This window comes from Podarcis muralis, chromosome 11, assembly GCF_964188315.1.
Source record: "Podarcis muralis chromosome 11, rPodMur119.hap1.1, whole genome shotgun sequence".
Taxonomy (NCBI): domain Eukaryota; kingdom Metazoa; phylum Chordata; class Lepidosauria; order Squamata; family Lacertidae; genus Podarcis; species Podarcis muralis.
In genome coordinates this window covers 53,638,728-53,656,347 of record NC_135665.1, presented here as the reverse complement: position 1 = coordinate 53,656,347, position 17,620 = coordinate 53,638,728, and the positions used below count along the sequence as shown (strand labels likewise).

The 17,620-nt window shown below is 42.4% G+C and overlaps 1 protein-coding gene across 31 annotated transcripts in view; it reads right to left on the bottom strand.

The window, feature by feature from the left end:
• Positions 1 to 1,970: 1,970 nt before the first annotated feature.
• Positions 1,971 to 17,620, bottom strand: part of TCF4 (transcription factor 4) — a 342,581-nt gene continuing 326,931 nt past the window's right edge. For 23 of the 31 annotated variants that reach the window (XM_077936467.1, XM_077936470.1, XM_028748127.2 and 20 more), the window contains 5 exons: positions 17,055 to 17,190; positions 13,637 to 13,799; positions 10,106 to 10,335; positions 8,889 to 9,037; positions 3,011 to 7,852 (listed from right to left, as the gene is read on the bottom strand). In XM_077936467.1, the coding sequence (XP_077792593.1) occupies positions 8,901 to 9,037; positions 10,106 to 10,335; positions 13,637 to 13,799; positions 17,055 to 17,190 (666 nt within the window). In that variant the 3' untranslated portion in view covers positions 3,011 to 7,852; positions 8,889 to 8,900. Of the gene's footprint in view, positions 2,962 to 3,010; positions 7,853 to 8,888; positions 9,038 to 10,105; positions 10,336 to 13,636; positions 13,800 to 17,054; positions 17,191 to 17,620 lie in introns of those variants that run through there. The other 8 variants (XM_077936466.1, XM_028748122.2, XM_028748120.2 and 5 more) reach the window with 2 other exon arrangements.

Here is a 17,620-nt window from a genome sequence, read left to right as displayed (position 1 = left end):
AACACACAGTTCATAGGGGCACAGAAATGAACCAGCGTTGCAGCAGCAGCAGGATGAACAGATGACTTGGGTCTGCTTTGTATTTTGGGGAAAGAAAACCTGGCACCCCCACAGGTCTGGAGGACCACTGGTGCTCTACAAAGGGTTGAAATAAGCAACTCTACAGTGCAAGTTAAGGGCTGAGGGAGATGCATTTAGGGGAATTGTCTCCTCCTTCAGTCCCCGCAGGACCAAAGGAAAGGGGCTGTAACTCATTGGTGGAGTATCTGCTTTGCATACAGGAGGGACAGGTTTGATTCCCAGAATCTCTAGGTAGGGCTGGTAAAGACTCCCTACCTGAAACTCTGGAGATCTGCTGTCAGCCAGTGTTGACAATACTGAATGACGTAGATTAATGCTGACTCAGTAGAAGGCAGCTCCTTCTACTTCCTTCGAAATCCCAATGGCATTGAAGGGAAGGCAGCAACACCAGTAACCTCAGCCATTGACTATCTGGGAAGTGACTGGGTTTTCATCACCTTGATGGGAGTGAAGCTGCAGCAATAACCTCCTGACAGCAACGTCACTGCTACTTGTTGGGAGGTGGGTGAGGCTGGGGCTGTGTGTGTGCACTGTAAGGAACACAGGACTGACTTCTCCGGTGTGTCCATGAAGCCCTGACCTTGTCATTCCCTGTTGGTAAGCAGGCGGTGACGCTGCTACCCGAAGGCTGTTGCCCAGGCTCCAGCCAACCGAGTGAGCTGACCTTGGACATTTCTTGCTCTGCTGTGGAAGGGAGTTAATAATGGTAGGGGGAGAGATACAGTTCTGGGTCAGTTTGGGAAAAGGTGGTTGCAGCTCCTCCTTGGCATCTTTAGAGTCAGTCAGGCAAATTTAGTTGTCCTCCATAATGAAACCAGGGGAGGAACAGTCAGTGGACAACCAATTTCATCCAACCACCCTAATCTGTCGTTTACCTCCACTGCACTGTTTAAGGAGGACTGAGCCACTGATGCCCTCACTTAGTATTGCTTTGCCCCTTTCCTCAGGGGGTCTTATCAAGGAGAAATGGCTTAACCGCCAAACTGTCACTGCCCATGCTTAAGCCCCACCTCTTACAGAAGATGGAAGAGCAGCAACAGGATCATCTAGACCTGTTCTTCAGAACTCCCTACATTAGCCAGGTGCCCTCAGTATCTTGCTCCAGGTGCCTACCTATCAGAATACCTATATTCTGATTTTTACTGATTGCAATGTTTTGCGGATAATTTTGTGCATGTTTCTTAATGGTTTTGTGGATTTCACCTGCTTTATCTACATTATTATGTGCACCACTTAGCTCTTTGAATAAATGGTTTATAAATCTGTTTGAATAACTAAGAGATTCTGCACCTCTTCCATCTTTCTCAGAAAAGATGGACTTTCTCCAGTCTCAGAAAAGGTGGAAGAGCAAAAGAAAAAACAAAGGAGCCATTTGATTTCCTAATGTTATCATGCGGACCATCTGTAAAAAGTGAGTAAACAAACTGTGGCAATTCTATACTAAACCTTCTGTCTGAAAGAGCCCCATGAGATGAATTGAAGCCACAATGTCCCCATATTCAGAGGGTGACTTTCAGAAGAACAGAAAGAGACCAGTGGCCAATTTGGCCCAGCATCCTGTTCTCACAATGTCCAACCAGATGTCTGTGGGAAGTCCAGAAGCAGGACCTGGATGCAACAGCACTCTCCCTTCTTGAGGTTTCCAGCAACTGGCATTCAGAAGCATGACAATCTCAGACAGTGGAGGTGTGGAACATAGGCATCAGTATTGGCAGCAACTGAATATTATTTGCATAGGACCAGATTTTCACTTCCCCCAAGAAGGATCCATCTGACAAACACATCTCCTAATAGTGTACCGTATGTAACATGGGCTTCTGAATTTTGTTTTAACGGTCCTTTTTTGTGATACTAAGAGATTGAGAAAACCTTCTGGACTGATAAAATGCAACAGGGCCAACCAGAATTTATTACTTTCTTTCCCACCCGTTAACAAGATGTTAAATACAACGTTAGCATTTATAATTTACAACTTCAACACACGTTTCATTGGGGGGGGGAGGTAAAAATAAAGGTGACCATCCCTTTTGGCTTTTTAGTACAGCTCAGACTGCAGTCGGAGGGAAGAAATGCTTCTGCCTGGAGACATGGAAATAATCTCATCAATATATGAAAGCTACACGAAGATCTGGCTCAACAGAAGCACTATGCCCATTGATTTTTCTTCTAGTCCTTAGCTTTGAATTGGACAGATGGTACCTTCCCCCCTCCCAAGGGCTAGTTCATCACATAGTTCAGTTTATTTTATTTTTTTTGCATACATGTCAGCACCTTCTTGACATTTTCCCCATTGTCCAAAGGTGCATTATATCCTCTCATTATGTACATAACAGTTTTTCCCCCAAGTGAAATACAGGTGCTATATTTACAGAGTAGCTATATACCGATGATCATGAAAGCGATTTTACATTTTATATAGCACCTTCCATTCCAAAAGATATGAAAGAACTTTACAAAGGAGTTAAAACTTACAAACAACTTTCTCCACCAATTGGGATTCAAGCCAACCGTGAGCCAGTCCTCTCCCCAACCCCAACCCCTTTTAAAACAACTATATTACAATGCATAGCCGTATTACAGAAAGGTTTAGGCCAAGACGTGAAGTACATGTGCTTCTGCTAGAGTTATGTCCAGAAAGCAGATTCTTTTATCAGCTACCCAACTCAGCACATGAAGAGCATGGAGGCCTCTAGAAGAACTCGTTTGTGTTCTGAGAAGAAACTCAGATGACCAGAGCTTCAGTTTTTACACATCATCTGGAATGTGGCAGTTCCGAACACACCAAGGGCACCTTTAAAGCCCATTTGCATTTTGAGGGTTGTGTCTGGGACGAAAACGCCACCTAACCAGGTCAGCCAAAAGCAGCGCTTCCTGTGACACCTACAGAAATGGGACAATGCAAAATGAAATGAAACGAAAGTGTCAGAAGCAGTTTATAAAAATGGCACATTTATTGCTACAGAACGGTCATGTACATGACGGCATCGGATAACTACAGATGGGAAACAGGTAATGGCCTACAGCAAGCTGTGTTTGTTTGCTTTTTTCTCTCTCTCTTCTCGAAGGAACTCCAGCACACAACCTGTTTGGACACTTCTACAAATCAGAAAGTACACCAAAAACATGGAGGGGAAATTGAGGCACTCAGCCACACGTTGAAAACAAAGTGTAACTGTATTAACTTTTTTTCTTCTCCTTTTTTGTCCCTTTTGTAATTTTCACCTCCCCCCCCCCCTTTCCTTTTTTGAACTGTTGCAGCTACTACAGGTTCGGTCGCAAAAAAAAATTCCTGCCCCCCCCTGCGACCTACAACTAAAAAAGAAAAAGAAAAAGAAGCTACCATACAATTTCATCTTAGTAACACATGGTAAAATAACATCTTTTAAATAGTAAAATAAAGTAACAAACTTTTACTCAGAATGATTCAAAAAATCTATAAAGAAGAAATATTCAGAATCTGACGATTCCCACCCCCCCGCCCCTTGCAATATTCATGGTATAAAAGGATTGCTCCTGTGAAAAATAAGCCAAATATATTTTTTATTTTTTAAATTTAGGGTTTTTCTTTTATCCTACTAGGGTGTACTACAGTTCTATTTTATAGCAAAAAGGTCACTAGACAAACGAAGCTTTGTAACAAAAAGCCAGGCACTGATACATGGTAAATCTCTGCTTTTTTTTCTCTTATCTTCACTTAGTTGCATCACAAGTAACAAGAATGAAAAAGGCCACAGGTCATATATTTTCACCATTACATAAGTCTATAATACTTGAAATGAGTATGCTCAAACCAGCACTGCACAAAGGTGAGTCAATTTCAAGTCCCAAGAGAAAGAATATGTTGTTTTGAAAAAAAAAGAAAAGAAAGAGAAACAAAACAAAACAAAACAAGCTGAAAAGGTCTTGGTGCCCCATTGTGCTGGAATTTATCTTATTCCATCTTTAAGATCCCTCCGCCCTACCCCACTTCAAGTGAGTCAGTGGGCCAAGTTTAATTGATTTGTGCTTTTTCTTCTCCCCTGATGAACTCTCTTCATTCCTGGCAATGTACTGTATTGTTCGCTCTCCCCCTCCCCCCTCCCCCCGGCACAGATTGAAGCGTGCCTATCAGAACAGAAAGATGAAATTTGCAAATTCCACCCCGTTCCACCCACGCACCCCCTCCCAACCTCCCACCCACCCGCCAAAGGAAATTAAGAAACGAAACGAATCGGAAGACTGCATCGGTACAAGTTGCATCACTGGTTGAACTGACAAGTTGTCTGTATACACATTAGTGTTCCTTGCAGCTACACGAAAGACAAATGTGAAAAGGAGAAAGGAAAAAGAAGTTCTAGATGAACAGATTTCCCTAACCAGCATATTCATAAATTACTTGAATGTGGAGGTGGATCACCCACTAAAATATCTGATGGGTTTTTGAGTACTGTTGGTTACAACACATAGCCCTCCTTGAATGGTTAAAAGCCAAGCCACCACCAGGTCGACTATCAAGTGACAGCTTCCTCTGAGGACACCTGTTTGAAAAGACAGGAGCAAGGCCTCAGAGGTTTGTGGTGTCTTGTCTCTTACGGCCAGACCCTAAATTAATGCATGCACGCAGCAAAAAAATAAGAAAACCCAAATGGGGGGAGGTTGGGTGTGTGAGACAAAGGACAGTGTGGCTGAATAATTTTCAAGTTTACATTCCATTATGGAACAGGAAACCATCTCAAAAGCCATACGGATAAGATTACCATTTGATACATCACTAACCTTTCTCCTGGTTCTATGTAGATCATCAACAGTTTAGAAGCATGCTCTGTGCATAAGTGCACATTGAAAGAAAGGTGATTTTTTTCAAAATAAAAAAAAACATCCTCCTATCACTTGGGTTGTGATTTTGACAGAATAAAGTGATATTGACTCTGCATGTTTAAGGTGTGACATAACTGCTAGGTGATATTATTATTATTATTATTAATTTACTGGTATTCTGTTTGGAAGGCTTAAATGGAGAAAAAGGTTTTATTTACTTTCTCCCATCCTGCCCCTCGATAGCCTCATTTCAGACTGCAGTTATCTTTTAATTTAGGTGGGCAACACTCAGTGGTCTTATAGACTGAATGGGATGGTTAAAATCTTGATGCTATTGAAGTAAGTAAATGGAAAAACTGTCCATGGAGATGGTTTATAACAAAAATTCCCCCTCAAACTGTTCATTTTCATATAAAAAAAACCTTTAATGACAAGCAATTTTAATATCCTTTAAAGGAATCCTTCAGTCTGTCCAGAATACTAGTACTTAAAAGAATTAGGATTACCCATTCACCTGCATAAATGCTATTAAAAGTATGGCATTTGTACTGAAACATTTTGAGCTAAACTAATATGGTTTTTGCTCTGTCAGGATGGTTTCAATCCACCTCCACATTTGAGAAACTTACTGACAAATAAAAGCATTTAAAGTTTTACTGCTACTGAACATATTTACAATTTTCAACACACGCACACGCACACACACAGCTAATCAAAATGTTTATGGATATGTAGAAGGTGGTTCACATGGTAAACTATCATATTTGTTCTTTATGTTTTTCAGAAACATAAAATTCAGATTCTCGTATCTCACTACTCCATGAGATTTTGTTTCAACCACACAGTTTTTTTAAAAAAACACAAAAAACTGATACAATGTATTAAAACACATAATAACAAGAGTCTACATGTAAAAATATAACTTTTACATACACAATTTCAAAATAATGATACGTTTGCCATTTTGTTGCATAAAATTTACAAATGTATTTTCCCCCCATTACTATGTAACTGGCAAAACAGGAGAACAGATGGAACGTCTATAGACCGTTTTCAATGGACTTATGGCGTTTACTCAGTGCTGATAGGTGGAAAATCTACTTGAACAGGGAGATTTCATTTAAAAAATACATGCCAAGTTTGTGTGGCTATTTAAAAAAACAAAACAAAACCAGAAGCTGGAACAGGAGACAAAAGGATGCTGACGAAGACAATTTGGGAGCACTATTTGTTAATTGTTCTATACCGTATACCAAAGTCAATCTTTAGAAGATTTGCTATGGATACTAGTCTCTGCTGTGCCCAAAGCTAGTTGTTGGATCAGTTGCTGTGCCATAGGTTTGATCTATGCTACAATTATATATATATATTTATATGTTAAGTAAAAACTTGGTTCATACTGGCCAGAGAAATACTGCTCTACTTCCCCCTCCTCAACAAAGTGCAACTTGATGCTTTAGAACGGGTAAGGCTTGTTCTAAATGCTGCATTACAAGTGGATATTGGCATTATTTTCATAAATGAAGGAGGAGGCAGCAAATGGTCGACCTTTCATTAATCCACTTCTTTTCCTTTTAAAAAAAAATGGTGTGTGTTTTTCCCCTTTAAAAAAACCCACAAAAATCTTTCATACAACTAGCAACACCCCCCCTTTGTAATCCCCCCCCCCGCCCAAATCTGACCATGTATTCTGAAACGCCTTGCTGCAAAATTGTATTCAGGCTACACACATTAGGTTAACACTTCTACTGGTTCGTTAAAATCACAGCCACCTTTGATTTATGTTATGTTTTCGATGATATAAACATTGGAAGGCACAGTGGTAACATTGTAGCATTCTAACCTTGTACCTCTGAAAATTCCAGAAATAGTGTCTAATGAGAGAGAGAGAAAGAGAGAGAGCGCAACATCTACAATTCGGACAAAAAACGAAAACGAAATCAGCCCACAACTGTTTGGACCAAGCCTCCGCAAATGCTGCCTTGCAGTTCAGCCGCATGTGATGCGACTTGCCAAGTCCTGTATTCTCCCCAAAAGACTGAAGGAACAACTCTCTACTTATTTTACGAATGATAAGTAACATCAGGGCCAGCGTTCCGTCCTGAACTGCCCCCTCCAGCAACAGAGTTGGCGCTACAGGCTACAACAAAAAGGGGGGGAACCCAAATGGGGGAGTGGGAGAGAAATAAGACCAAAAAAAATCAAAAATCATTATTTACAGTAAAATATTTTTTTAAAAAAGTTAATCAGTACTTTTTTTTTTTTTACAGGAGCAAAAAAGTTTGAAACAAATGAACAAAAGCTTACCATATTCACTAATTTTAATATATATTTATATATATATATTTATATATGTGTGTGTGTGTGTCATAGGTCTATAAGATCCATCTGTTCCTCCTACCCTAAGGAATGGCTAATGTCATCACTTCAGTTTTCATTAGGTCGTTTGCTGGTTTTGTAAATATGTGGGTAGCAAAAGCTTCCCTTTTTAATATCCAGTAAGTATAAACACTAGCTGACTAGTACACCAATGAAAACGTTCATTTTTTTTCTTCAGAAGTACACTTTTCATTATTGCAAGTTTACAATTTTTAAATTAAATATTTTTTTTTCAGACTTACAAATTAATTATATTTTTTTTTCCAAAAGAAGTTTAGGCACAAATGCATTGTCCCACAGTGTGGAGAAGATTGCCAATTCAGTCTCTTGGCTGTGCATTTACAGCTCCTAACATACTGCTTGAAACATTCTGAATGATATGTTGAAAAAAGACGTCCCTCAAGTTGCACTTTTCTTTTTGTGTTTGTTTCGAAATCGGGAATGCTGAAATCTCTCGCGTCTGTGATTCGTAACTACTCAGACTTGTCTTATTATATTACAAAAAAGGGGGTTAAGTGTTTATGTGGGTTTAAGATAATACAGCTGTTAAGGAAGTGGTCTCTGGTTTACGTAAAGAAAATGTGGCAACTTGGACCTGCAAAAGAAGTGAAAAAGATTTAGGTCAATTCTTGCTCTTATTCTTAATTTTCCATACAATATACATTTTTTAAAGTGCGTTTTAACATGCTTTACAAGCCATTTCTCAGTAAACCTTACCGTACTATTGGGATATTTTTTTATTCCCATTTTAGAGATATGGAAAAATGGCGCACTCGAATGACGGTGGCCTCGCTCTCTAAGATCCAAGAAAAATCTGCCCCCATCCCAGAAACTCTGAGGCAAGAAAAGGAGGCCAGCTGCGGAGGCAGAGTAGCACAGCTCAAAGACCACCTCCTTTCCTGGTGGCTCTGCTTTCACCCTTTAGATTGGCACCTGCCTGTACATCCAGCATAAAGGCTGGAGTTGACTAGTTGATGGCCTTGGGTAGAATTGTCTTTACCCTGCTGGCTTAAGCTGGTCACGTGACTGCTTTTCTACCTAACCCACATGCCAAAGATGCACAGGACAAGTTGACAGGTGCAGTGCTGGTTTAAGGGGCGATAAACAAAAATTGATCACCTGGTGCCATCTTTTAAGAAGAAGGGAGACTTCCTCAGACCTGCCCTCTTCAAGGAGGCAAGGCTAGAGGGGATAGGGGGCAAAAACAGAGCCTCCAGTTTGGGCTTGCCTGGCTCACCCACATAAAACTGCAGAAGGTGGGGGGTTGCTGCCACCAGGCCACAGCAATGTGAGGCCCATGGCAGGCCATGAGTAGATTAAGGACTAACCAACAGTCCTGAGCCGGGTGAGCTTACCTAGAAATGGCAACGCATAAGGAGGAAAGCCCCTTTAACTCTGTCAGATAAGATACCAGCACCGAAGGAAGTTGTTTATGCTACTCTATTTGCCTGTTGCATATTGCTAGAAACTGCCACCCTTCTTTACACTACAGGCAGATGTACATTGTGGGATGGCCAGCAGGGACTCCCCAGCAGATTGCAGTCACCTGTCTGCCTGTCTGGAAGAAGGTAAGCCTTTCAGCTATCCCGGTACTGAGCTAGTTGAGGGTAGGCTGCAATAAACAAACTTGCCTTTTTTGTTTTTTACATCTGTCCCATATGATTAGATGTGTCTCCCATCCCAGGGTGGGGTCCTGCCAAAGAAAGGGGAGGGGGGTCCGAAGATACTTTCTCTTCTTCCCTTCTTTTCAGACATGCTGCTTTAGGATTCAGATTCCTTTCTGCAGAACCAAAGCAAACGGACATTAAGCATGTTAGCACCTGAAGATGGTACCAGCTTACTTCACAATCCCACAGCAATGCCTCCCCCTCCTTTTCACTCTCAATGTCTCATGAATCTCCATTAGAATAACAAAGGGCAAGCATTTCTATGGCTCTGAATTTTGTATCTGTGGATATTTTATATTTAAAGCCTGCCATTCCCTGCTCCGTCCAAAATCCTTAATAATCTGAGCATGTAAGCATCTAGGAAACAGAATTACCTGCAAGTTCAGTACCAGATCCCTGAGGACACAGGTGCGGCACCTCCAGCCCCACAGCTCAAGTGAACCCCAAGAAAGGGCCCAAATTTAGCCCACAAAGCCATTCCTCACAAACCACACCTGTCTGCCCCACATCTGACATCAAGTGTGATGTCAGGTATGGGGAAAGTAACTGCGTGTCTACAAAGGAAAAACCAGGAGCTTAAAGTGAGGTCTGGATTTTTCTTATGATGGAGCAAGGAGCACTCCCATTGCCCATCAGCTGATAATAATATGCCTTGTTCCAATAGCTCTCAGTACATTTCTATGCACAGTTCAAAGTGTTGGTGCTGACCCTTAAAGCCCTAAATGGCCTCGGCCCAGGATACCTGAAGAAGCATCTCCACCCCCATCATTCTGCCCGGACACTGAGGTCCAGCTCCGAGGGCCTTCTGGTGGTTCCCTCACTGCGAGAAGTGAGGTTACAGGGAACCAGGCAGAGGGCCTTCTTGGTGGTGGCACCCGCCCTGTGGAATACACTCCCCATTAGTTGTCAAGGAAACAAACAAGTATCTGACTTTTAGAAGTTTTTAATGTTTGATGTTTTACTGTGTGTAAAATATTCTGTTGGGAGCCACCCAGAGTGGCTGGGGCAACCCAGTTAGATGGGCAGCATTTAAATAAGAAAATTACTATTATTACTATAGCATGAAGTGGATTGCATTGAAACTGCTGCTAAAACAGAGGGATAAAGCTGCTTTTTAGCAGTGGCTTCAATTAAAACTTCGACAATTAAAACAGGACCTGTTGGCCAGGCATCTAACTGACCTCTGACTTGCTGCTCTAAGCTGAGGATCACAGCTACAGCTTGATGCAAGATCAGAAGTTTGGTCTGGGGCTTGTCGCTCTTCAGGTGAAGCTGCACCATCCGGCCCAGCTCCTTGAAAGCCTCGTTGATGTCTCGGACGCGGAGGCGCTCACGGGCGTTGTTGGCCATTCTCCTCTCTTTCTCACGCTCCGCCTTTTGCTCCGGTGTAAGATCTTCATCATCGTTATTGCTGGGAGGCAAACAGAACACAGTATTTTCTAATGGTGTAGAAAATGCAGGTGTTCTACAAGAGTTCACACTATGCTCATGTCACAGAATGATCTTTGCTAGAAGGGGATGCAGGAATGCAGCAGTTTTGGGGCACACTGTTTAGCCTGTAAAATTGTAACTTCACCTGTGATGGTAATGCAGAAGGCTGAAAGCGACACGACAGGTTAATGCTTTAATAGTACACTGGTTTGGTTTTTAGACTCTGCACAGCATAGAGATTTTGGAAACATTAAGAGGATTAAAAATACTTTTAAATAAAGCTAAATAAATATATCACACTTGTTGTTTAAACTCCAGAGTCCACACATACAAATACCTCTTTTTAAGATCTGGGAAGCAAGTTTCTTGGATTGCGTGCAATTCACTGAGAGTTTCTCTTGCACAAGCCAAAAGCCCCACTGGAATGAAATTAATTTCCGTGGGTTGCACCCAAAGCAGCGCTGAGTGAATGTTCCATCAGTGCAAGGATTTGTGCTTGTGCAAAATCCCCAAACCATTTCCAGGGATTCCCCCACACAGCGGGGGATGGAAGTCCATTGTGGAAGCAGAAATCCTTTCACTGACAAAACACAGTAGCTGAATATTGGCCAAAGTGGCTTGTCCAGGACAAATTCCCATGCTCAGCAAGGACAAAAAGATAAGAAACATACATCTGCATTTAAAAAAACCTGCATTGTGGCATCAGCTACATTCAAGAAAACAATATGTAGATTATGCTGTGTTAAACCAAAATTAAGATAACCCTTTGTCCTTTGTTATAGTTTATGCTTTTGGCTGGGCTTTCTGTGCTCAACACATTTTGGTCCTTTAAGGCTTATTTTCTGTGTAGGTTTATTATGGGTTATTGCTGAAAAGTTGATCTAGTCTGCAGCTGACCTGTGTTGTCTACAATGAAATAAGTCAGGAACCTGTCTTGACACCCCTCAAAGAAATGCTTTGTGGTTTAAATAAGGTGCCACTCTGAGGAAGACAAATGCCGAGTTAACTCTGTACTTGGCTAGGACGGCTGCATTATGGAGTTTCATTCTATAATCTATACTGAGGAATATAAATTGCAGCAGCAGCAGCAGTTGTTGTCAAAATGGTGGTGGTGATAACTGAATGGTTCTCCGCTTCTTCCTCTGCCACATTTGTCATTCTGGTGGCAATCAGAAATGACACTCACAGGGGAGACTGTTTCATATATGGGGGTGAATTTTCTGCTCTGCACAATCTATGCAGCATGAGCATACTGCAATTATGTTGCTTTATTAAGAGTGTGCAGCTGTATATTTCTCCATGAGGATTATTAAAATAGTTTTAAGGATGGTCTATGAGGGTGAAAAAATAAAGTGATTTTCAAAAGCCCCGGAAGGGGAGCATTTTATTCCGCAATGCTGTTTATGATCCTCACCCCTGGAGCAACTGACCTGTGTGGAGAGTTGTTCAGCTACATAAGCACTGAACCACACACACCCCATGGTGGGCATGGGTCGAGTGTGTGAGGGACCTTGGCAGGTTGGCTATGGAGCAAGGGCCTTAGGTTGCCTATTGACCTGGACTCTGCAGTCATCATCTAAGACCCTTCTTTGTGTCTCCTCCATGAGATATCTGGAGGGCGGCAACACGAGAATGGGCCTTTTCTGCAGCGTCTGTGGATTCCCTCCCCAGGGAGGTTCGTCTGGCGCCTTCATTATACATCTTTAGATGACAGGAAAAAACATTCCTTTTCAACCAGGCCTTAAGCCTGGTATTCTATGGCCTTTTAAATGTGTTTGTCGGAGAGGGGTTTTAACTATTTATTTTGTGCTTCTTATCCTGTGCTTTTATCTTGTGAACTGCCCTGAGATCTTTGGATGAAGGGAGTGAAAAATTTAATAAATCAAAAAAGTTGCCTCTGTAGGAGATTAGCTAGTTCTCCTGGTTATAGATGTTCTCCACAACCCTAAGCAGAATAGTCTTAAATCCTTCTCATGTCTCTGGTTGTATGTGAGCTACGTCATTCCTTGCACATAAGCACACCATGCCAAAGCCAGTTGAGTTTTCCTTATGGGTTGTCATCTTGATCTGATGATGACTCAGGTGTTCACGTTGCTGAAGGCAGTGCCCAGGCTGAAGGGAGCCTGTCACGGCTATTTCACTAGCAAGCAAGTTACATCACACCTGTATCATTGGCTCTGACTGGCCAGGAAATTCTTCCAGTCACTGGCCCACTGAAAGAATGGAAGGGGCAGAGAAGTCATGGGAAATGCTGAAGCAGCATAGAATCTGCTGGCTAAATGTGGCTATGCATCTAATCCGTATGCTCCTTGCTTCGAGCCTTTATTTTTATGAAATACCGTATCATACTTTCTGTCCAGTGCCAATGACTGATGACTTCTCTACCTTGATCTCATTCTTTCTCGTCTGCCAACAGTCTGGATTTCCTATCAGTTGTAACTCTCCTTTACACGGAGCGTAAGTTTTCGTTTTGTTTTTAAAACCGTAAGTTTCTACATTCTATTTAATGCTGACTCCAAACTCCATATTCTCCCACATTTGCAAGGGCAGAAGAAAAAGGGCCGACCAGCTTGCTCATCTGCCTCTCGATTATGTCAGCGAAAAAGTCTTGATGATAAAACCGGAGGACAGGTTTTCACTAACGCTCTGCAACGATTTCTTCTGCGGAACATGAAGAACAGATTGAGGGCCGGTGGCGATCCACACGAAATCATGCAAGTTAGGGGCCACTGATGCTTTGTGAGCGAGAAATGCTGGTCTGTGTGAGGACCAGGCCATTCTCGGGATCAAGATGTGATGAAACCACTCAGCGCCATGCAAAAAGCTCAACAAAGGGTCTCAGATGGTACAAACAGGCTTAGCTTTGTTTATCCCAATGAAGCTACTACATTGATATATATATCCGTTCATAGTTACGCACATAAAAAGGCAGAAGGAAAACAAGTATTCCGCTGGGTATAAAATGTTATACAAATGGCATCTGTTTTAAGACATATTCGTTTTCAAGCAAGTTATCTCTGAATTTGATTACACATATACACCTCTTTCTCTCTCTCAATGTAAATTTTGTTTTTGTCCAATTCCATGGCCTAGACGAAACTTCCGGCCCTTCCAGTGTACACGCATCCAAACAGATACTCCAAGTACTACCAAAAAGGGCCATCGGCTTCCTGTTACCTTTTGTCTGACAGGAAGAAACTCCAGAGTTTCTCCTTGTCCCGTTCACTTCATCAAAATCCAATAAAGGAATTAAATGAAGCGACACTATTATATACTGTTACCTAGATCTTGACCTAGTAATTGATTTGATATCCTTCTTGTCGTCGTCTAACTTCTTGTCCTCAGAAGATTTTGCGTCCTGAAGGTTTTCGTCTCCCTCGTCATCAGATTTGATTTCGGAGCTCCCTGAAGATACGCTTTGTCCTTGAAGGCCAGTTGGCATGCCTAGGTGGGACAAACAAGCAGACACACATTTCCCGGTAATATAACTTAAGCAAAGGTATTAAGGAATTTGTATGCACGTTCCTCAGAAGTGCAGCTATTGCTGTACTGTCTTTCCTTAACTGCAGAACTTCTTTTCACAAAGGGGGATTTTAAGGAAATAGTGGTTAAAACCGGTTCCCCAGCTCCGATTTCGTGGCTCTGGTCTATTCTGATCTGCTTTGGAAGTGTCAACAATTTCAATGCCTACAGATCACCAGATTTAACTGGTGGTTAGAAACCATAATTGTGATCAAGCACACACATATCTACAATCAAGGGCAAGCAAAGATACTAGGCGACGAGACAACAAGAAGATCTTTCAACAGCATTTTCTGAAGGAGAATAAATTTAGGACTATCTAATTTCTCTGAAGGGGTATTCTTAATTTATTTGGCTGCAAGCAGTCCTTCTCTACTGCACGGAAGTAAGTTGGGGGGGGGGGCTGGGGGGTTGGAGAAAGGCCAGCTATTGACAAGACCAGATAACACAGGGGAATAAATTGTTGATAAGAAAGACTATTCCTTAATACACAAGGTACTCACTAGGCAAGTCACCAAATCCAATCCCCTGCAGCGCAGGAAACTTTTGCCCAATGTGGAGATCAAGCCCACAACCCTGAGATTAAAAGTTTCATTGAATATCTTCTGGATTGATGGTATCCCACTCCAAGAAAGAAACAGAGACTCTGTTTTGGTCCCAATCTCCTATTCATGTACCATAAATTCTGCCAATGCCATCTTATTTGGGTCTATATAAGTCATGATGCTACCCTTCATCATTTCATTGGCTATGGACCCCAAACTGGTGTCTTAACAAATCTTTTAATTTTTTGCAGAGCCCCTTAAAACTGACTGCTCCTCATATTTTATAATTCTGACTTGCTGATTCATCTCTGTACTGCTCCTGATTTCCCCCTCAAATTTAGGTGCTACCTAGCTTGAGTAATGCCGATCCCCATGTGCTGATTTTTCTCCTTAGTCTTCCAAATTCAGTTCCCCATTCATGCTCCCATCCTGTTTTCTTTAATGTGTGTATTCAGATATACTAGAATATTTTTTGCAATCCCCACTGGAATAATTTTCCAGTCCCCCGGTTGATGATCTGGCTTCCCCTTTCTAATTTAAAGAGGTACGTTCAACAATGAGCAATGCCTGTACCCCTGAGTATCCGCATTGTAAAATTCTTTTATACCAGCGGCTATGAATAATGCTCAGTTTAACTTATAAGATAGCGGAGCCTGATGTTCAAGTGATTTCAATCAATAATTTGTGGGGGGTGGGGGACCTCAGGGTCTCACATTTCCTTGAAAAAAACACACCCTACGTTTGACTCTGTAAATAAAGTTTCTCATTCTCCATCTGTTCCCCCGCCCAAGTGTATGGTGTGGTAGAATGAGGCCTTGTGGTTAGCTGTGGGGTGATGCAACTCCCCATGGCAGTCCCCACCACTGGGTGAATTAGCCCAGCAAAAGGGATAACAAGAGTGGACCAGAAAGGAGACTGTTTCTATTTGGCCTGCTTCGGGTGAATAGGAGCCCAAACATGGGACGTAATCACTTTCAGTTTACCAGCGATCAAGCTGAGCACAACATAAGGGCTTTGCCTGCCCATCAATCACTGACCCTTACGTCTGCTACAAACCTATACTGAGCTCACTGAAGTCTCATCCAAATACAACATCTGATTATTCCGAGGATAAACATATGCTGTTATAATGTTCAGGTATAATGGATTCTCCTTAAAATACTACATAAATTTATACCGTATTCTGACCCCTGGGCTTCAAATCAGTTATAGGAACATTTGCTGTTTTGCATAAACAGGAAGGAGGAGGCTCCACTGGAGACTGGATACATATTACAGTCCACCCACCCCCGAGACATGACAGTATTATGGAAACATTGTTACTCATGATGTATACACTCATTTTTATTTTATTAATCCTAAATTCATTGCAGGCTTGCGCTTCAGAAACATGCAAAGCCAACCAAACTGAGGCAGAAGAAATCTATGTGTACATAACGAGCAGTAATGGTTCATTGTGTTCCCTCTAATAATTGTTGTTGTTGGCAGCTGTCTGTCTCAAGAGACAATGGAGTGTGCCCCCGGGGGTGAAGTCAGCCCGCTGTGTTACCAGCACCGAAGTGACATCTTGGGGAGCAAGCCTGGGCAATGTGTATGGAAGTCCAGGGCTGCCCAGAGGACAAGACCCCGCTCTTGGCCTTGCTGATGTGGTCAGAAGGAAAGCAGAACAGCATTTAGTAGGAATCTGCCTTATACCAAGGTCCTTCTAGCTCACTCTGTCTGCTACAGCTCTCTAGAGTTTCAGACAAAGGCCTTTTCCAGCCCTATCCAGAGATGGACGTGGTACTTTCCTCATGCAAAGCTATGTGCTCAACAATGGAGCTACAATTTTTCTCGTTGATTGTCTGGATAAAGCCTTGGCTCCAGTCAACTTCCATAATGCTGCTGCATAGGTATTTATCAATGTCACAGGATCCCACCCCCCCACTCCCAAAGCACAGTAAGCACCTGGACCACGAAGACAATTTACTTGAAAGCTTGCAGATGTGGTAATACTTTAGGGCTCTCTGCATCACAGAACTACCAATTCTCTCCAGTAAACAGGCCTCCTCATTAGAGTGTTCATGTAACTACATATCCTGTCTGCAAACAACCCCAAACTGTTTGTTTATTATATTTGCCTCGTGCAGAAGCCCCTAGGCCAGGGATAGCCAATGTGGTGTTGCCTGCCAGATGTTGTGGACTACAATTCCCATGATGCAGGGAATTCTCGTCCATAGTATTTGAAGGCTAGCACTCTGCCTACCGTTATTCTATGCAAAGCACAGAAATCCAGATTTTAAAATGTGACAGCCAAATACAACTATTAATAGGGGGAAAAAGAAAAGCAACTTCAGCCCTGGTACACCGAAACAAACGAACAAGCATCTCCTATCCATGCAATAATCTAGTTAGCTGTTGCATCTAGCGAGTATTATGTTGCTATCGTTGGAGTTGTATGCTTGAACTAATGACGAAGTCCAACAAATTGTTGCATCAAGTTTAAAGGACATTGTTCGTCCAGTTGCAATGATAGTGCAACATCAAGGTCTACAGATACTGTGGAAAACCACATTGCAGGACTGCACACAGGCGCAGGATTCAGTTATGGGACAAAAATGCATCACTCAGAGTCCGGCGCTCCCTTACTCACCTCTGTATGGATCTTGAGGCTGGTTTAAGTCGGGAGATGTAGCAGACTGTACTGGCAGCTGTGGGACTGGGACCTGATTTGGCACGAGTGGATGGCTGCCGCGGAGGCCAACAGCATCCTCACGATGAGCCCCGACCTGCAACAGAAGAGTGGCGGGGAGGCGTTAATAGGAACCTGTTTGGGTGAAACGAAGGAGAGAAGCAGCAACTCCAAGAGACTGTACGGGGAGAGGCTGGAAAGAGACGTGGGCATTTAAGAATAATGCCAAGGTTCCCCATAGCGTTTCACTAGAGGGCGCCTGGGTACTGCTATAGGTACATACTCTGTATGTATATGCAAAAACACTTAACGCTCAGTAAGATGCTGTGCAGCACATTTAGTGACAAATACGGCAGAGGAGCTCAGGCAGGTAAAACGTCAAATTGCCTCTCCCAGGGTGCTGCAGCGGAGAGCACTGATTCGTACCCATCTGTCTTCTATCATGTCCGCCAACAGATCTGACAATTATCTTAATGCCCATATGCTTAATTGTGGGCTTCTCAATTCCCTCATTGCTATCAGAAATC